This window comes from Manacus candei, unplaced genomic scaffold (genome assembly GCF_025592945.1).
Source record: "Manacus candei isolate 608988 ecotype Guabito, Panama unplaced genomic scaffold, ASM2559294v1 h1tg000009l, whole genome shotgun sequence".
Lineage (NCBI taxonomy): Eukaryota > Metazoa > Chordata > Aves > Passeriformes > Pipridae > Manacus > Manacus candei.
Window position 1 is genome coordinate 8,353,281 of NW_026138057.1, and position 21,250 is coordinate 8,374,530.

At 39.9% G+C, this 21,250-nt stretch overlaps 2 protein-coding genes across 2 annotated transcripts in view; one reads left to right on the forward strand and one right to left on the reverse strand.

The window, feature by feature from the left end:
- The window catches only part of CCDC73 (coiled-coil domain containing 73), a 76,596-nt gene extending 71,313 nt beyond the window's left edge, over window positions 1-5,283 (reverse strand). Inside the window, exons 1-2 of the mRNA XM_051777286.1 lie at window positions 4,715-5,283; window positions 2,101-2,184 (exon numbers count right to left, since the gene is read on the reverse strand). The gene's annotated coding sequence lies outside the window, so the exon portion shown is untranslated. The remainder of the gene's footprint in view (window positions 1-2,100; window positions 2,185-4,714) is intronic.
- Window positions 5,284-7,161: 1,878 nt separating this feature from the next.
- On the forward strand, window positions 7,162-14,892 carry PRRG4 (proline rich and Gla domain 4). The gene is made up of 6 exons (XM_051777301.1): window positions 7,162-7,301; window positions 7,950-8,064; window positions 11,096-11,259; window positions 12,448-12,496; window positions 13,026-13,161; window positions 13,910-14,892. The coding sequence occupies exons 2-6, from the start codon at window positions 7,959-7,961 to the stop codon at window positions 14,136-14,138; spliced, it is 684 nt and encodes a 227-aa protein (XP_051633261.1). The 5' UTR covers window positions 7,162-7,301; window positions 7,950-7,958; the 3' UTR covers window positions 14,139-14,892.
- Window positions 14,893-21,250: the final 6,358 nt, after the last annotated feature.

The window sequence follows — 21,250 nt, forward strand, 5'->3', positions numbered from 1 at the left end:
TTGGAAATCTGATATAGCCTTTTACCAATATTGCTGTTTTAATTGCTTAATGCATTCATGGAGGAGATTGCTGAAGGCCCTGCAATGCTCCATGTCACAAAAACTCCTTCTGTCACAGGTCTGACAGAACCCACCATATTATTTCCTTCTTCCAGTAATTTTTTGTTAAATTTACAAAAAATTGCTCCCCGAGAACAAGAATCAAGGAAGAAGAAACACTCCCCAAGCATTAGTTTGCCATCCACTCTGAAATATTTTGCCTCTGATATAAATGTCAAGAATTGTATACACACCTGAGATGCTGTCACTAAAACTATTCTGTTGGAAACAAAGTGGGATCCATAAAGCAAAAAGAGGCAGAAGAATTTGTACCAGTGCTTCTTGCTGGACTGGTCTTTGTAGGGAGATTGCTTACCTAAATTTTCTGCATATTTTCTTGGGCAGAATGACTATTTAGGCAGCTTGTCATCACTGATCTTAATAACATTTTTCAGAAAAACTTCTGTCTAGTCTTCAAGGGTGTTTAGAATCAGCTTTTAGCCCACAACAAAGAATGACTGCATCCTCAGCAGGGCTTTACCTCACAAATGGGGCATTCTCTCATTTGGACTAAAAACACAAAGACTCTCACTGATTGCTTCCTCAAATTCAACAATATTCACTTTGCTTTTTATCTGGGTGTAACATCCTAAGCCATTTTCCAGAAACTATAATCAATATAAATCAATATAAAAAGAGCAGCACAATATCACAATATGCAGGGGAAAGAAAAAGTTAATGCCAATGTCTATTAAATTTGAAAACCAGTAAAAACATAATCTATTATCAACCCTAAAAATCATTCTATCTGCTTGGATTAAAGCACCTAAAATAAACAGTTAAAGTTGGCTTCTACTCATCAACGAAAATAAGTTGAAATTTTAAGTTTACATGTCTGAAGAAAACTTAAAAATCCCTTTCTCACCTTAAGCCTTCAAGCAACCCTACCACAATCACAAACAAGTTCCTTGTGGATCAACCAAATACATACCAGATAGAAACTGCCTGTATCACAGCAACAAACACAAAGTTTACAAATACGTCTCCACAGCTACCAAAATAAGAGCCAAGCATAACAGAAATATCAATATCTGCTGCATCAATGCACGTCAGAATCCTGCACTGTTGCTGCAGCTGTGCAAAATTAAAACACAGCCAAAGCTGTCAATCTGCTCTTACCTTACTTTACCTACAAACAACTCAAAAGCTCAGTTTTGTTAGAAAATTGAACCTTTTCAAGGCACAGCTCTGTCTTGTCTACTTTGATAACAGATCCTCAGCAGGAACATTGAGAATCACGAATGAAAGTGGAGCTGTAGGAGAAAGCTGAAAGGCCACCACCGAGCTCCCTCTAGTGTGAGCAGGGACAGGAAATCGTTTAAATCCAAGATCTCAACTGTACAGAGAAATGGGTCACTGAGGCAAGAAAGTAACACAACAGAAATAGCTCAGGAGCTAAATAGGAGCCCCAGATCCCAGAAAGTTGGGGTAAGGGGGAAAAAATCAGGGGTTTTGCTCTATTGGAAGTCAGTATCACAGAATCAGAGGATGGTTCAGGTTGGAAGGGACCTCTGGAGGTCGGTCATCTAGTCCCCAGGTCCCCCCATAGCAGGACCACCTACTGCCAGCTTTGAATATCTCCAAGGCCAGAGACTCCACAACCTCCCTGGGCAGCTTGTGCCAGTCCTCATCATCTCCTCAGTAAAAACGTTTCCTTGTGGTCAGGAGGAACCTCTCATGTTTCAGTTTGTACCTGTTGCCTCTGGTCCTGTCCCTAGGCACCACTGAAGAGAGCCTGGCTCCATCTGCTTTACATCCTCCCTTCATCAATGAGACTCCCACCTCTTGAGACCAAGAACTTTTGTCCTTGCCCAGCGACCTTAAATACCAAACCCAACGAGGCTCATTTCACTAATCCAAAAGCAGCTCACCAAAACAAGACAAAACTGTACCAAGAAAAGCCAGGAGCAGAGTTTTATTACACTGCTAGAAGGCTTTGACATGGCATTTTTTTACCCTGTGTAAATTTGGGAGCACATTGTTCCGAACAAACCAACTTACGCTGACAGTTTTCCAGAGAGCATTTCCTGGAATTCTCGCATCAGAATTCACGTACGTACAAGCCTCACGACCTGTTAGCCTTTCCTATGGCAAGAAAAAGTTTGGCTTTATTAAACTTGCTGCAACCTAAAAATATTTTGAGCAACTGACAATGCAGAATTTGAATCCTGTTGGATGAGCAGAGTTCTCAGGGCCTGCAGTGGGAGCTGACAGCACTGAAATCAGAGTGGGGGTTCGTGTCCCCTTCAGCATTGGTGACATTTATATTTCCTTTCAAACAGCTGAACACAAAAGCAATTACGTGTGAAACTGAGCCCTGCAAGGCTTTTACTGACCCTCTGTAAGCATTTCTAGTTGAAAAAGTTTCCCATAAAGATTAGTATTATGATAATAACGAACTTTGTTGATTGCATGTATAATTACTTTTGTTATTTATGCGCTATTACGAGTTTCTGTGATTATTTCCAAGCAATAAAAGTTATCTTGACAGCTTGGTGGTTAACAATTAAATATTTAAATTTGTGTAAAGGCTTTCTTTTGGTTTTATTGTTTTTGAAAAATCCTGCCTCATCCTGAAAGTTAACAAATGACACTTATCTATCAACCTGTCCCTAAAATCAGCTATTTTGCTACTAAACCCCTATTTTTTTCATGTTTCTTTCTTTTCCCCTTACAGTGCCATAGGATATTCGTGCCAACAATTTTTTTTCAAGTAGAAAAATCACCAACAGTCCTCTGAAGGAGAGAAGCAATAACTTCAGCAAAAGTTAACCAGCTAAATTCAAGTTCTTAACTGCAAAGAATCTCATGACCAACACTTAAAAGACTTTGTCATGTCTTGTGGGGATGAAGTGACAGCCTTAACTAAAAAGGGTGTGTATCTGAAATCAAAGCACATTTACAATACACATAACATCATTACATCTATTATAACATCATTACAATAATAATGTTGATTCCAAGTAAAGATTTAATCAATTATATGTTTGTCAAACAATATAACAATTTATCATGTCTTTTATTAGACCAACCAGTAAACAGGAAAAACAGTCATTTCTACAGGAAGGTATAAGGGACACCAGGGAGTACCTGAAAAAGAAACTGCCTTTTTCAAATATGGTCTGGTCTAGAAAAACCCTTCCCTAGAACATGTTCTGTGAGGAATGGGGCAACAAGTTTGTCCAAGATACTGATATGGTTCACTTGCTTGTTGACATGTTTATTGCTGCATATGATAGTCAAAGCCCTTTGATGTTACCTGTATAAAAATCAATAATTAAAATCTGTTATGTTCAATTACCCCTAGTAAAAAAGCATTACTCCCAAATCGAGCTACCTGGACAAAAATTGATTTAACAAATGTAAGAACTTCAAATAGTTTTGAATAAAGTACAAATCTGTACCATTTGGTTCAGGACATCAAATAAACCATTACAAAGAATGAACCAGATATACTCAGTTCCAGATTTCCTTGATGAGAAGGGTCATTCTCAATTATACATTTGTGTTATTTCATTACCATCTCAACTGATAAATACTACATGAGAAACTGAACAATAAGAAATGTATTACTCAGATTATGGTAGGATATATTTGCATATTGGGGTGAGATAAAGGGTGTTAATTTTCATCATTCTATATCAAATACCAAAAAAAAATCCTGAATAGGATGATCTGAATGGGACACTGCTAGCAAGGAATTAGATGCATTCCTGACCCAAAGTTCTCCCAATCGAAAATCAGTAAAGTATATTGTTCTTTAATATACTAAAAATAAAACATGAATACTAAAAAATGAATACACCACTATTCATTTGCAGCAAAGTAATCAATATATGCAAAACCCAATAATTGCATAGACATTTTAGATTGGCACCATCCTCCTCTAGTGAGGTGATACAACAGTTCTGGTTCAATTCAACAGCACCATATTTGGTTTCTCCAGTACTATTTTACCAAACTTCACTGTAACAAGTGAAGTTTTAAAATACAGGTAAACAAGCATGCTAGCTAGTATGGCAAATAAATTAGAGATATTTTTAGAAATATGAATTATATATTCTTCCAATGTTAAAATCAAGTTATATAAATTCATTTCCTATTTTTCATCTCTCAGAATACCTCTAATTACACATCTACTATACTGTACGTTGGCATTTATCTGAAAAAGTTGGTGAAAATAACATCTTTAATGGTGATTTCATCTTGCTGAGCTTCTTCATCACATAGCTTGTTAATCAAGGCTCTTTTACCTGAAAAATTACTTCACAAGTAGGAAAGTAACATGCAGAAGATACTTATCTTTCTGCCATGCTAAAAACTGCATACACACAGGAAACACTCCATTTACCCTGAGCACTCACTGCACCCTTTTATACTTATATCTATCTTTTCTATGATCTGTACAACAAATGAGAACTTCAGCACACTTTTAGTCATTACCTATAGTATAACCCTAAAATTTTAATATTTCCTTATGTAATAATTAACTTGAGCTGTGTTCACTGTTGCCTTTATTCCTGCTGTGGTAATGCTGCTTTCAACAGCAAACTTGAGTCTTAGGGTTGGGACAGCAAAAATTCAGGTATGGTTCTGAAACAGGGGTGGCTCCTACCTTGGGAATAACAGAATCAATCCACACTTGATGGGTGGGCAGGGATAAACCTTCCTGAGCCTTTCTTTGTTGTTGTGTCTCAATAAGGATGTGTAGTGGTGGCCTAACACAAGAAGATATAAGAAGCTAGAGGACTCCTGCACACTTGTTACAGTGCTTGCTGTTACAAGCTTCTCACTCATTTTCCTGTAGAGACAAACACATAAACATGTTACAGAGTATTCACACATCCATTTACCTGGACAGTCACCCTCAGTGAGGATTTCACTGACAAGTCCTCAAGATCACAGAGACTGCAACACAGCCTGAGCTCAGAGGGACACATAGGAGAAAGTTACACTCTTTTCCAAAGCAAAGATTACCCTGTCCTGATTTCCACTGTATAACAATATTTTCTTGTTGCATCTCAGTAATAAATAATTCATACCATTTATGTTTAGTGTGGTATGGTTTAAAAAGCCTCCACCACACCTGCACAAGCACTCATGCACACACACAGAGAAGACACAAGTTTTCTGCTAAAAACTGCACAAAAACATTTGAGTAACCACTGGTGAGTGTTAGAGCTCTGAGGGCCTCTCCCACCACAGTTCTACACCATCACTCCTCCATCTTCAGAGGAGTGAGGGGTGAGGTCCAGCAGAGAGTTTTGGATGAGGCTGATCCATCTCTCAGTCCACACCTGTATCAGAGTCCACTCCTCTGATACAGGCAGGGCTGGGATTAGGAGTGGGATCCACATCCACTCCCCACGTGACATACATAAGGAATTCCAAAATCTCTTTCCCTTCCTATTAATAGTTGTAATTAATATGTAGTGGTGGCATAACACAATGGGGTTTACTGGCTGCTTGTACAACAGAGGTTCCACATACAAAAAGTTGTTATGGCACATTAAATGTTCCCACGTGTGCATGCAGGTATTTTACTTGCACTCAGATGCACCACAGAGTTCTTGTGCATTCATGCCCTTGCACTGTAGCTGCCAGCAGCTATTTTGCTGATTGACACCACCCTCACTGAGACAGGCAGGCAGGAACTCAGGGTGAGGGCTGAGCAGAGGTGCATGGGAGAAAGTTGTAAGGTCCTTAACAAATTAATGGCAGTTTCTCCTGTTTTCCAACATGTAGCAACAAAGTATCCTTGTCTACTCAGTATTATCTAGATAATAAACAATCCATACTACTCTTTTCTTATAAAATACCGTTATCTGAGTTCACCACTGTGTTATAAGCACATACATAACCACACTACAGAATTTTCTGTTGAGATCTCCACCAGCTAAAAAGCTTGGCTTTTAAGTTACATATTCATCAAGCACCCCTTAATTGTAGTGTGTTGATGTCATAAAGTAAATATTTAACTACAGTCATCATTCCTCCAAGCAGTTCTCCTTGTTTCACACATCAGAAGTTTCTGGTTTTCTCCAGAGAACATCCGATCGCTTCCACTAGTGTTACTCAATACCCTCTCATTCTACTCTTTCCTGCTTCTGTATATACAAGTCACTCCAGCACTTAAATAAAAAAATACAATCCAGGGTCACTACTGGAGACATGCAAGCACAGACACAAATCACGGGCAGTCCCTGGGTTTCCTGGTAGCAAAATCATTCCAGTCGTGTGCATCGAGAGTTTCTCTGGTGTGCAGCTTTAAACCCAACCCAGCCTATCCCAGAATTTCTCAGATGTTTAATGTTCCCAGCACACAGTATTAAACAAATTCTTGCAGCAAATGTGAAGTACTTAACTGCTTCTCTCTTGTCCTTTGGAGAAGCCAAAAGAGCCACAGATCCATGTGCTGCTCTGCACTGGGAAGGAGAGTGAAGGAAGCCCCTGGAGCAGGTGCAGACCAACCTCACGCATTTCAGGGCGCCACCTCTGCCACTCTCTAGCCTTTAAGGCTAAGGCTTACCTTCACTGATTAAAAAAAACAAACCAACGAACCCATCAAAAGTTATTTTCACGTGCGTGAAAACTTATGCTGGTCCTCTCTCCGCCGCGGTTAGCTGCCGGGCTAGGAAAGCTGGGTGTAGACAAGCCTCTCCAGGTGTGTTGGGTGAGCGGCCGTGACTCGCCGGGGAGGCACACCCTGCGTGGGTCCTGCTCCGCAGGCAGCCTGTCCTCACACAGCGCTCGGCTGTGGGGGAGCACCAGCAAACCGGGTCCTCAGCGCCACGATTAACCCAGCCAGCAAAAAGTCGCGTCCAGCGGTAAAAAGGGTTCGCAGAAGGCGGAAGGACCTGCTGCTTTCTCCGCAGGGGAGCCCGGGCGGGGGCTGAGGACACAGACAGGTGTTTGCAAACAAAGCCCGGGCTGGCGGCCGGCGAAAAGCCGCAGCACCATCGCCCCGCGCCGTCTCTCCCCACCGACCCTTCTCTCTCCAGGTTCCAGGGGCGTTCCCACCCCCGCCCCCGGGCGGCCCCATCCCGGCTCGGGCAGCGCGGGCGGGGGCAGCCCGAGTGCGGTCCCGTGACTGCGCCGCGCCCCTTCCAGGAAGCTGGAGCAGCCCCGGGAGACGCTGCCCTGGGAGACGCTGCCCCTCCAGCTGTTCCGCTCGGGCCGCCGCCGGAGCAGCCGCGGGACAGGTGAGGGCAGCGCGGGGGGCGATGCGGGACGCGGCGTTCCTGCTCCCGGCCGCGGGATGGGCGTGCTTCCCGTGGCCGCCTCCGGCTCCCCCGGAGCCTGCCCGGGCCGGGCCGCCTCCGGGGGGGTCTCTTCGAAGGGTTCATGTGACTCCTAATTTCTACAGCCCGAGGTGGGGGAGCGCAGGTTCTCCTCGGAGCGCAGGGAGCGAGGAGGGTCTCAGCGGCGGTCCCCTGACAAAAGGGGGTTTGTACCTGTTCCCGTCGGGACGCTTTTACAACCTCCTCCGGCAGCTAAGGCGTAGCTCTCTGCGGTTTCAGAGCGCACCTGGGGCACCTTGTGGGGGGATCTTCCCCCGTTAGTTCGGGGCTGCCGCTCTGCTGAGCCGGGAGAGGAGGACAGGAGGCGGCGAGAGCGGCCCCGGTGACATGTGCGGGTGTTACACAACGAGAACTCCGCAGGAGACAGGCAGGACCTGTTCGGGCCGCTGCCTTTCTTCCAGGGACCCATTTACCCTCAGCTGCGTGTAGGTGCTTGCGCGAGATGACTTCACGTGTTAGGATTCATCCAGGGTTCATCGGTGACACTTCAGAAGTGTCGTTCAGCGTTGTCATCATTTTTTTAAACTCACACGAGTTTCTGTCTGACAGATCCCGGCCATGTTCGCGTTTTTGGTAGTGCTGTGTCAACTGCATGTGATGATGTTCGCGTTTCCTCACTGCCCGGGGAGATTAAGTAACTTGAAGCAACCTGAATGGAAAGACGGTAACTTAGTTTTAACATAACTTTATCCTTTCCAAAATTGTATCTAACTTTGCTTTGTTGTTTTGTTTGTTGCTGGTTTTGGTTTGTTTGTGTTTTTTTTTTTTTTTACTTTATTTTAAAAATTAAGCAGTTTTAGCTTAATTTTAGCATATTTTAATATCTTTTGCTGACATGATTGTTTATTGACTTGGATGTCAATATGAAGTATTTATCAGATCCAGTAGTAAGTACAGATTGGGACAATCGAGTTTTCTCTAGGTTTCCAGGGTTATTGTCATTGATATAACCAGAATCCTTTAAGTAACATCAACATTCAAAAAATTTTAAACCTGTATTGACAGTATTGCTTTGGTACTGCTTGAGCACATCATAGTTGTATTTATCTGAAGTGGCTTTGTATCTGAAAGGGTTTATTTGGTTGCTTTTTGAAACTGATGTCTTTTCTCAATACCCAATCCTCTTACAACACCTGGAAGGACGAGCATAGTGCTGCTATTGTGGCTCTTCACTTTGGAGGGAGAGAAGCGGAGAGGAACTGATGTACAAACAAATGAAGTTCCCCAGAAGGACTCAAGCACTACAATGCTGAACCATGTGATGCTTAACATTTTAAGCATCAGGGCTTCAAAAAGGAGTTTGTAACTTAGCTGTCCAGTCTCCTCAGTGCATAAGGAGTGCTGAAACCTTAAGATGGACTTTAAAAAGTCATCACGTGGAGCATGAGGCTCCTTCAAGGCTATGGAGCAGAAAACATGGCTAGCAGAAAAATGCTTCAGACAGATTATTTGTTAAAATCCTTACTGCTCCAGGCATAAAAAGTCAGGCTGCCTCTCTCTTGTGAGTTCATAGCACAGAATGTTCTCCTGAAAACAGGTCCAGGCCATTCCACCTTTAAAGAGGGAGTTTGAAAGAGAAAGGCCCTTCTCTTTATTCAGTAATTTAGCAAGTAGAACAGTTGTCAAGGGTATGGGGATTGAGAGGTTTCCCCTTCAGCATTTTCTGAACATCTTTTACCAGCAGTTACTTTACTGAGCACATTGTGTGGGTGCATTTCTAGTTAAATGCTGGGCATCCTAAAACTTCATGGATGATTTTTTCAAACCAAGGTCTGCAGAACTGCATTCAGGTCCCTCATGTATGGGAGAGAATTCCAGTCCAGCTGTTTCATTCTCCACATACTTTCTTAATCACCAGGTTGCAAGTAAGTTGGAGATGGAGATAAGTGTATTTTGACTACGTGACAAAGGGGGGGAAAGTGCAGATAAATGGATAAAAGAATCTTGAAAAGAGAAAAGGATCTATGTATCCCTGGGAATTGGGGGTCCTAGGCTCCAGGCAGCTTGCCTATGCATTCCATGTTAGTTAAAATGCATCAGTTCTCTAAGTTAATTCAGAAGTATAGCTAATACCACTTGCATGGTAAGGAGTGAAACACCACTGAGCAAAACTGGAGGTCTCTGTTGCAGAAGACTGAACTTGTTTTCATGATTTGCACTGAACCAAGAATATTGATGATATGTTTTCCCATGTAATTCCTTTCCCTTTCCACTTGTGGGTTTGGGGTTGTTCTGGTTTTGTTTTGGATATATTAGGCCCTTCTTTTTAGGTATAGTATAAATATTTTAAGCTCAGATTTTCTTGCAATTACTTTAGAATAACAGACTTTCCTTCCTTCCTTCCTTCCACACATGTGGCTCCTTCAATATATACTGTAATAGTATGTAAATTATATAAATATATGCTGTAATATTCCTTAAATATACTATAATATTAAATAAATAAACAACCAATATGTAAGTTACACTGCAGTTTTCTCAATTTTCAGAGAGCAAACTGTTTTGAGACACCATTGCAAGATCTAACAGTAACAATTAGGGTAAAAATTCCTGAATGATGTGATAATCCAGCCAAACAGGCTAACAAGAACACAAAGCTAATTTGTGACTGAATAACTTTATACTGAATCTCATCTCCTTTTTTAGCTGTCTGGCTTGGCATGTAACAATGCTGTTTCTGCATTACACTTGCAAAAGTAATCCTCTAGTCATTTTGCTCAACCAAATAGTCTGAATTTCTTGGAAACAGATTAGGCTTTCACTGAAAACCAATCCAGAAAACTAGTTTTGTCATATAAAGATGTTCTAAATTTTTTTTTTCCTAAGAAACTGTAGCAAGAGCAGGCTAAAACTTGACTATGGAAAATGCCTGGTGAGGAAATACATTCCTGTATTCCAAAGCCTTCTACAATTTCACTCACTGTTCTGGAATCTCACCTCACAACATACTCCATGAGGCCTCGTGAAGCCTGTAATGTGAACAAAAGAAGAATTAAATGTCCTCAGAAATGCCTGCAGTCAGTAAAATCCATATTGTGGATTAATTGAGAACAAATAAACCTGGCAGTATGGCAACTGTTATGTTAAAACTTGATGCCACAATTGTGAAAAGAGAACAAATGTAAAATGAATGGGAGTCTGCTGCCGTGATTTACAAACCAGATTCCATGAATAAAATTTGGTACTTACAGATACCCAAATATTGACAAATGCATATTGAGGATTATTTAGAAGGAAGAGTTGTTTTGGTTTTTCTCTTCCCTCACCCCCTGTCCTCCCCCTTGTCTCCTTCCTCCAGGACATCAGTGTCGTGCTTGGTTCGTATGTGACTGAATTTCTGCTTTATGTGACTGTTACTTTGCTCTTAAGAGCTCCAGTAAAAACCATCTCCCACATCCCAGAAGGGACAACACCAAAGCTTGACCAACAGCTCTCATGAGAATCAAATTCTCTTGGCCACTATAAAGGATAGCTGAAAGGAAAATATGTTTATTTTAATTACATAGTTAGAAGATATAGCAGTGGAAAAGACATTTAGGAGGAGACCTGGCTGTTTCTTTTTCTTGTATGTAGCTGAGAGATACTTGGGGAAGGAGTGATCTCAATGTGCTCCTTTGGGATCTTAACCATTCTTTACAAATGTCAAGTTCAGCTTCCCTAACTTGTTTTAAATCAACTTTATTTTTTTTAATTAGTGTTCACATCTGAAAAGGAGGCCAATTTATTCATTGGACGACACCTTCTGAACAACAGATTTGACTTTGAAGCATTCACAGCAGATAACCTGGAAAGAGAGTGCTATGAAGAGATGTGCAATTATGAAGAAGCAAGAGAAATTTTTGAAGACCACGATAAAACGGTAGCGGTTCAAACTGAATTTAATGTACCGAGGGAGGTTACTGACTAAATCATTATTGTACACAAGTACTGTAGCCCCTCTGACACAGCACTTAAAGATGACAAAAAGTATCTAAAGCTAGATACCACAATTAGATGGGGTTATTACTCAAGATACACAGTGAATGCACTTGAATATGTACTTGAATAAAGTTTTAAAGACTTTAGATAAGGGCTCCAATTCTGCAAACAAACAGAAATGAAGCTTTAAAAGTTCCACTTGTGGATATTCCAATATGTTTTCAGACTTTTTATTTTTTAAGTAACTTCTCATCATTATTACTAATTGGCAGATCCCATCCTTGTGTTTTGGAAGAGACCAGTACGGAGCAAATCTGCAGTTCAGCTATTGCTGAGTGTTCCTAAAGCATTATCTTTTGAATCTCTACCTGCATGGGAAGAAACCTGCTATAAAAAATGAGAAAAAAATATAAGAAACCCTTCAGCCCAATAAGGGAATGTGATGATTGGCTGAAGGCTGGCCCTTGCCACATGCAGCAAGAATCTCTTAGTGATTGTAGCTGTGCTCTGCACTAAGCTGCAGAAAGAGCAAGGAATACACTCCTCTTCTGAATGTGGAAATGTTAGTTGGCCATTGCTAAGCATTTTCCTAAGAAAAAGGTGCAAGTGTTAAACTGGAATCTTGATGGAGTCTTGCTGGGTAGCAAAGGTGGAAATTATAGCTAAACACATTTAATGCCTGATGGTCACGCAACATAAAAGTTTTTCTCTTAAATAAATCTCATTATTTTTCTTAGCTTCTATGAATTCAAATACTGTTCATGCAAATGTAGGATTCTTAAGAACTTTGCCTCTTAAATACTCTTTTGTAGGCATTTACAAAGATTAACTGTAAGCATTTTTTTAATGTCAGAATATAAGCTGACTTCTACTGAAATCAGGCAGAAATATGATGTAACACTGGACAGTTTAATACACTTTTCTCTTTCACCAACTGCAGTTTTTCTTTGTGAAATTTCAATGCAAACTTGAATGTATAAGAAAAATATCGTGGGACGAGCAAGTACAAATCCTTCAGCAGGAGCTACTTCTGTTTATGCCATTGGTAAATTTTGCCCAACGTACCATATTAAAGACAAAGTCAATAGGCCTGTCAGTTATAAATCTGATTCTTTTTGGTTTTTCATAGATGGATTTTTGGAAAGACTATTTAACTAAAGGCCCTAAAATAAAAATAGGTAAGTTATCTTCTTATTTTTTCTTATATTGCAGTATTTTCTGTTTGTTATAATAGTACACTCAATACCCTGTGCATTCAGTCAGCAAAATCACAATTGATTTTTTTACTGAAGATCACTGTGAATTGTGCAAGCATATTTCATTATCTGATGCAATAAAAGGTACTCACTGAAGCATCTTAGAATGGGATCCATTATAACTCTGTAGGTAAAAACAATATCATTTTCTTGGCCATTGCTTTATTACACAATTGGTAAACTTTGCAATAATTCTGTGACTGCTTTCTGTAGTTTTATTTTGCTTGTTCCCTCCCCCATTTCTTTAATATAACAGTCTGAATTAGGCTCAGAGTAGTCTGATGCCAGATGTTTAATGAAAAACTGGTATCTACAGCCTGATCAAGGTCAAAAGTACATGCAGTAATACTTGGAAGGCATTAGAAGATGGACATCTCAAACAGCATTTTACAGTGTAAACCAGGTAGATGGAAAGAATACATAATGAAAATAAACAATGTTTTATCTTCAGGAGATGAGACACTACAAAAGATCAATGTCACAGGACTTCTCGTCAGTCTGGTTGCTGCTGGAGTACTGTTGGTTATAATTGCACTGGTTATCTTCTACTGCTGCAAAAGTAGATGCAAATCAAGGCAACCACCGGGGTAAGGAATTTCAGTGCTTTAAAAAAAAAAGAAAAACAAAACCAAAAAACAAACACACACCAAAACAAACTCTTGCTTAAGAGTGGAATTTAAAAATCACTGTGGGTTGGTCTAACTGTATTCTCAGAGAATCTAATGGGAGTTCTCGTTTGTACTTGCCTGGAAGCCAAGTTAGGTGAGCACTAGCAGTGGTTATGCTGAAGTTAATAACACAAAAACTTAAAACAACACTTGCACACCCAAACATTTGGCTCTGCTCTTTGTGTGTGTGTATTGTTGGTTCCAAAATATTCTTACTAAAAAAGATGGAATCATTTTACTAGATTAGGGCCTGCAGTGGAAAGTCTAATGTGTTCTGTTTGCCCTTCAAAATAGGATGAATGCCTTTCGTGGCATGTAGTCAACCTCAGATGGGAGATGAAGTAGTTTGGAGGAAATGCTTCTTTACCAATTCTCTATTCCTGCTTGTTCCTTTATCCTAAACTTGAAAGGAATGTAAGAGGATTCTGTGGTTCCTCTTTCTTATAAATTTCACATTACTGAGCTATTCTTACCCTGTGGTTTGGAGAGAGTATTTGGCTTCTGGTCTTTATGATCATTGAAGGCATGTTTTTTCCTGTGTTGTGGGTTTTTGGTGGGGAGTTTTTTGGGTTGGTTTGTTTTTTGTTTATTTTATGATTAAGACTTTATATTCTTTCTTCCCTTTAAAACAGAAGTTGCCACTTATTATGCTGTTCCCTTTGTTCAGGTACTTGGATTACGTAAGAAGCAGAAGACGTGGTTCATCGAACATCTTCAGAAGGCATGAAGAGTTTTCTTTAAACCCACTTCCTCTCAGAACTGATGATTCAGGACTCCCCAGTTATGAGCAAGCAGTGACTTCAGATGGACAGCATGACATGCCACCACCCCCTTACCCAGGGCCCCCAAGAGGGACACGGGTGTTCAGAAAGTCCATGTCTCTTCCTGCCCCGTAGTCACAGACCTCCTTCTGGCCTGAGGGGGAATTACTGAAGCATAACATACTTTTGGAAAAGTGTGTGCTACCTTGCATATTGCAAGATGACTTACAGAGATGTGAAAGATCTTTAGGACAACGAGGAACAAGTGAAGTTCCCATTTGGGAAAAGAGGTCACCTGTTGCAAAGGCCGCAGGACTATTCTTTGCACAGAGCCACTGTGCTGAGAGGAGGCAGTGCATAAAGAGCAAGGCTGGTACTGCTGCCCTCTTCCATATGCACTTTGAGCCATCCCATCAAACTACTGCTGTTTCATTAAGAGTTTCATCTTTTTTCTTCAGAAGGAACAGTATTTTAATTGCTTTTCTTGACCCTAACCATTTTTTGTGACTTAGTACTTTAAACCACCATAAGAAGTCCACTTTGTTGTTTGACACGTTCACTTCCTTGCTGTGTGAATTTTCTATTCATTCTAATAATTGATTTGAGTGTGAAAATTATTTCATGACTTGATCTTTCAAATATATATATATAGACAGAAAGAAAGTACTGCTTCTGGATTATACTGGTTTATTTTAGACACTGCTGGTCACATGACTTAATTTGTTGTATTTTTGTGATTATAATTTTGGATCAAAAGGAACCATTAATTACATGGCACGCTACCAATTCAGACAAAGTATACTTTTGTCAAATGGTTTTGATGTTCAACAGTAAATACCAGGTAAAAGAGAATTTGGTAGAGTACTGTGGATCAGGGGATGTTAAGCAAAGAGCTCGAGATTTGTCCCTTGATAAAAAATTCCTCAGGTTTCACAGCTAATGTTATTTTTGTAGTTTAAAAACTAAAATGTTGAAAAAGACATTTAATTTTCAAATCAAAGGCAGTTGATAAGTGTCTATTGCACTAATGGGATGACAAAACATCATTTAAGTAGAATGAAAGATTGTATTAGATGAATAACCAGTATCCACAGAGCACTAGTGGAGGACTTCAGGGAATTACTGATTAACTGTATCAACACAGTTTCTGTATCTACGGTTGTAGCCACCATTAATTTTACAACTTGCTAAAATATGGCTTTCAGATCTTGCTGAGCAAGTTGCTGACCAACACTTGTGTCCCTTCACCTCCCTGCCCCAGGAAAGCATATCCAAGGATCTCACAGGCAACCTGTTGGGCTGGTGTTTTCCTGTTTGACAGTGGCTATACACACATGCAATGAAGTCTTTTAAAAAGAAACAAGTCCCCCTTTTTGCCCCTCATTGGATCAATGCTGTCAGCAGCAAATCCTAAAGGCACCTAATTTGGTGCCTAAAGTGCACTTTAATAAAGGCTGGATATTTATATGTAACATTTCACTTAATTTGATGTTTTTTAACATGCTAGAACCTACAGTGCTGTTAAGTGAGATGCAGAGGATTGGTCTGAGATTTTTAAATGCTTTTGTAATTAAGAAAATGCTCCAAGTCTTGGAATATAAAGAGAGTGCATTGACAATACTCCACAATGAAAAACACACAAAACACAGCTGATATCAGTGGACATTGGTGTTCTTATTCATGAAACTTCAGCATCAGATTTGGCTTTTGACAAGTCACAAATACCTTTGCAGCTTCTTTCTTGTTGAGAGAATTCACTTTTACCCGACTTGTGAAGTCATTTTGAAGTTCTTGGAGGTTGCTGTTCTGTAAGACTGAAATCACTGAATCGTGTGAGGTATTTTGATAACTTAATACAAGGTTATGATGAAGCTATGGAATTACAAGCTTGCAAAAACATTCTCCCATAGTTCCTTTTCATTTAGGTAACAATTTTTAAATTCGTGAATGTGCATTTTCAGCTTTAGAGCACACTTATCTCTAGATTTTTCCTGGGATTCAAAAATTACAAACCTAATGGAACTGATAGGAAGACTTTCAAGGAAAGGCATTTCACAGGGCTTGCAAGAGTTCAGAGATTCTTTAATGATACCACAGTTACCATCTGGCAAAGTCATGTTTTCAATACACTACAGAAATTGTGCAGAATCCAATGTAATCACTGGAAATTTCATTTTTCTGCTATTCCTACAAATCATTTGCAAACGATTCCATGCAATACCAGCAAAAATCTTTTCCTCTTAATTAATCAAAAACCTTAAGATGGTATAACCTAAACATCAGCTGTGGTGCTCTGGGGAGTAAACTGCACCTTCAGTAGAGTAAAACACTCAAATTTACTCAGAGTCTGCACTTTAGACCCTGAATATACTGAAAAAAAATGCAGTGACTGACATTCAGATATTGGTTGCATGTAACATAACAATTTGCAAGACACATTCTGCCCTTTATAAATAAGGAGCAAAGTTTAAAATTTAGTTGAATACAGTGTAAACTTACCTCTCCTTGTAGAGGGAGAAAATGCCTTTGAACAGCAGTTGTTTGGGTTGAGTTTGGTTTTCTCCTTTCATACACTGACTGCTGGCCTGAGACACTCTTACCTTATATCTTGTCTCTTTTTAGAACCTGTGATTCAACAGGGTTAGCAGAGAGAAAAATCAACAAGAGGTACACTACAGTGACTTGTGAATTTGGAAGTGTTGCCACACTTTCAAATTTTACCTGCAGTTTCTTTTGGAAATGGAGTTGCTCTTAGAATACATGAAACAGCAAATAACTGTCCTGAAGTGGCCTTCACAAAGGCATGTAGATGGACCAGGGGGGATGGCTTTAAGCTGACAGAGGGCAGGGTTAGATTAGGTATTGGGAGGAAGTTCTTTGCTGTGAGGGTGGTGAGGCACCGGAACAGGTTGCCCAGAAAAGTTGTGGCTGCCCCATCCCTGGAAGTGTCTAAGGCCAGGCTGGACAGGGCTCTGAACAACTTGCTCTAGTGGAAGATGTCCCTGACTATGGCAGGGAGGTTGGAACTGGATGATCTTCAAGGTCCCTTCTAACCAACACCACTCTATGATTCAATAGGGAGAGAAGGACATAGACTTTCAGGATCAAAGCAATTTAATTTGTACAGAGATGTAGATCATTACTGGTTTGATTTTGGACTCTCTTTCGAGGACTGTTAGGAAAGACAGTGGATTTTAAGTGAATTAACAGAGATCTATGACAGTTGAAAAAAGAAATATCTAAACAAAACACTGGTTAACACTGGTATTCTGTTTCTCTCAGAGTAGGTTTAAACATTTCACAGTAAATGCTGTTAGCCATTGCCTTGAACAGCTTTCCAAAACTTAGACATTTTAGCATCATACAAGATTACAGCATGCAACTTTTTATAAATCAGGACAGTTGAATAAATAGAGCAAATAACTGAGAGTCAGAAAAGTGATCTCTGGCTCTGTCAACTGAAAAACAAATCCACTGAACCTGTTTATTGCTGCAATAGGAAGGCCTGCTATTTGATTTATCAAATCCTCTGATGAATAGTATTATAAGCATTATAGGGTTTGGGGGGGTTTTTGTTGGATTTTTTGTGAATTCATTAGAACAGCAAAACCAAAGTACCACATGGAAGTGAACTTCCTCACCACAGTTCATGAAAATGTGAGTCATGAAGCATTTCATTCAGGTCCTGTCAAAGTCTATGAAGCTTTTTATTGGCTTCAGCTGAACTGAGATTGCAGCAAAAAATGAGATAACTGATCATTTCAGGTAATAAAAAGTATAATGCTCTGCCAAATTATTTACCACAATGTCGTTGCCAAACCCAATTTAGAGTATTCTATTGTTACAACGATGCCTGCTTATATTAACTAGAATGTTTGAGGCTGATCAGCCCTTAGAAGTTAAATTTCAAATTTGGAAAGCATAGGAAAATACCTTATCACTCCTCAGATTACCAGCTGTGAATAAGATGCCTTAATTATCAGGCTATTATCAACACTGTTTAAAGTTTAAATGAACCATCAAGGTAATAAAAAGCAAAACACCACCAACAAAACAAACTTTTCTATCCACAGTCTCACCTGCCAACAAAAGTTTTACTGCTGATATCCTCACTTGTTTCATGGGGTGTAGAGAACAAGAAGGAAATTCAAGGTTTAAAAGCCATCTTTCAAACACTTCAAGCATGCTCTTTCTGTACTGTAAATGTCTTTCAGTTGATTCCTATCAGATACAAATTTATGACTATCATTTCCACAATCAAGGACTTGGATGTATTTTCCTCTCAAAAATCTTAAGCAGATCTTCCCAAATACCCTGCTCTTTATTCAAGTGGTAATTTTTGACTGTTTCCAGTAATTTCTGAACTGTATAGACAGTTGTTAATTAATCTTATGAACATATTTCCTTCTACTTATCTGTCAGGACCTTTTGAATGCACTTGTCACTGGTTATATTTAATTCTCACTTTGATGTTAAGTGCTGCCATTTTGTTGGGTGAGGGGCAGCAACGTTTTAAACTCTGCTAGTCTCGATACTGTTTTGTAAAACAATTTCCAAATAAATATTTATATGAGTTAATCACAGCAAAAGAGAAAATGCTAATTAAAAAAAACCCTCTGACAACCTTCTTTTTTTTTTCTTTTAAATGGAGTTGGTAACAACATGCCCTCTTCTTGAAGTACTTAAAGGGGGCTTACAAGAAAGATGGGGACAAACTTATTAGCAGGGCTGTTGTGAGAGGAGAAGCAGTAATGGTTTTAAACTAAAAGAGGGTAGATGTAAACTAGATATTAGGAAGACTTTTTTTTACCATGAGGGTGGTGAAACATTGGCACAGGTTGCCCAGAGAGGTTGTAGGTACCCCACCCCTGGAAACATTCAAGTCCAGGCTGGATCGGGCTCTGAGCAACCCGGTCCTGTTGAAGATGTCCCTGCCCATGGCAGGGGGTTGGAACTAGATGACCATTACAGGTCCCTTCCAACCCAAACCATTCTGCTATTCCATGATTCTTCATGCCATGTAGCATTTAATCAGCAGAGAAAAAGGACCATAGTTTGTTTTCTTTAACATCAGCAATTTCTACTCTGGACAGAAGCTTCCTGCTCCACTTCAGCACCTGAGGTTCTGAACCATCAACTGCAGCCACTGAAGATGAAGTCTTCAAGACAAAGAAGCCAACTCAAGCAGGTGTTGTACCCTTCCATCTTCCTTTTGTCATGCCTTTGGTGAGAAGATTGAACAACAACAGTGTGGCTGAAAAATACCACTTTGCCAGGCTTAGTGAAGTGAGCAAGATCCTCCCAGAACAGGCATGCAAAAAAGGCAGGAAGCAGAAGTTCCTCGTTTGGTAATGCTGATTTCATTCTGAAGTGGAGGTATATGTGGTGCAATGAGAATGAACTTCTACACAGAGGCAGGAGGGATAGATGAGGGCAACTGGACAGAGCAAATACTGGAGCACAGCAAATTACACTAAATTAAGTCACTCCTGATTTGCCCTCTGGAAAATAATAGTCAGATTTATGTTTTTTCTCCCAGCCACACAAGATGAGCTGAGCTGAGCTAGCTGGTTAAAACTCCCCACAGAATACCAGAATCTCCTCCTATATTTGAACATTCAATGAATCTTTTTAATCAGTCAACTGAACTGATACTTGATGGGATGGATGCTTCACTCCCATTAGAAGTCTTGGGAAAGCAGTTCCTTCTTTCACTCCTACCTTTTTCCACAGCACCCAGACTAATAAGACACTGAAACAAAAGGGGCCATCAGATGCAGGCATATTGCTGCCTACATTCTGGGAGCCTCCAGAAGCTCACACTTAAAAGGGAGCAGCCAGACTTCAAAAAAAGGTCAGGAAAAATATTCCAGTGTACCAGAAACTGGTACAGTTAAACATGAGTTTTGAAATGGCCTTGTAACAGGTTTTAAATTTCTGATGCAGTGCTACTTCATTTAGGAAATAAGAAACACCTGTGATCACTCAGGTAGTTCAAGCAGCTTCAGTTTAATTTCTCTAAAGATCAGCAACTCCTAAGTACAAACACATAAACATCCAGTACTTACTGTTAAATAACCAGCACAGATATGATACAAAGGAAAATATCTACTAAGAGTAGTTAAAATAAAATACTCCCTGTTAAAACTATGAGTTTGCTCAAGAGCAAAGGTTTTACTTAAGTTTTCTTTTTCCTATACGCCACTGCACATTTCTCCCACTCACCTTATACCTGGTTCTGGTGCTTACTAGATCCCCTCATAAATCATCCAGCAAAAACACAGACAGCTTTCTCAAGAGTGGGTGAGTTGAGACAACACAAGTGCCAGTGGTGGCACCTTGGAAGGTGTGAAACCACAACAACTCATCACTGCAGTGAGCTTTCTACCAGCTCAGTCATCTCTAGCCATGTCAGATATACCACAGTTTCATAGATCAACTTTAGTTCAATAGAATGAATGCTGAAGATTTTGCTTCATTTGTTTGTACCTATACTTAAGTTATCAAATAAATGACCAGAGTAATAGAAGTGAAGAAATGCAAAGAAAGAGAGTATTTGCTGTGAGGCTCCAAGATCAAGTGTGTTCTTTGAAAGGCAGTACTTTCTTCCCTATTTACACATTCCTTAATGCCTAGCTTTATGTTTAAAGAGGCCATGTGCCAAATTAAATGCAAAATCTAATCTGTTAAGCAACTGCAATTTTATGCTTTGGTCAGAATCACAATTACAACAACAAACAACACAGTCAGTGATTAATAACAGGCCTAACCAAGACTGATGTTATTACTGCCTATCTGATTTACTTACCCATTCCTGCTCAAGTAGGCTGGCAGCACAGACAGAGCTTCCACAAAGGTGAAGCATCCAGGATCTGTAAGGGGATGTCTACCATCCATCAGCATTCAACTGAGACAGGCACTGCAGAAATTTCATTTTGTACACTTTTCAGAATCTGTTAATACATCAGACCCAGCTCAGTTTTGGTCTGAACTTCTCCAAACTTCACACGGACACGTTCAAGTTATTTGGGTGTTTTATCTTGGAAACACTAGTTTTCAAAAAAGAATGTCCTCAGGACTCCAAAACACTATTTCCAAACAATTGTGAAGATTCATTCTCTCAGCACGTGGCTATTTGCTAAGCTTATTTCTAGAGCTTTTGTTGACAAATGATTAGCCAGTGAAAACTAATCACCAAGATGTTTGAGTATGTTAGCAAACTATTTATGATACTGTGATAGTTCCGA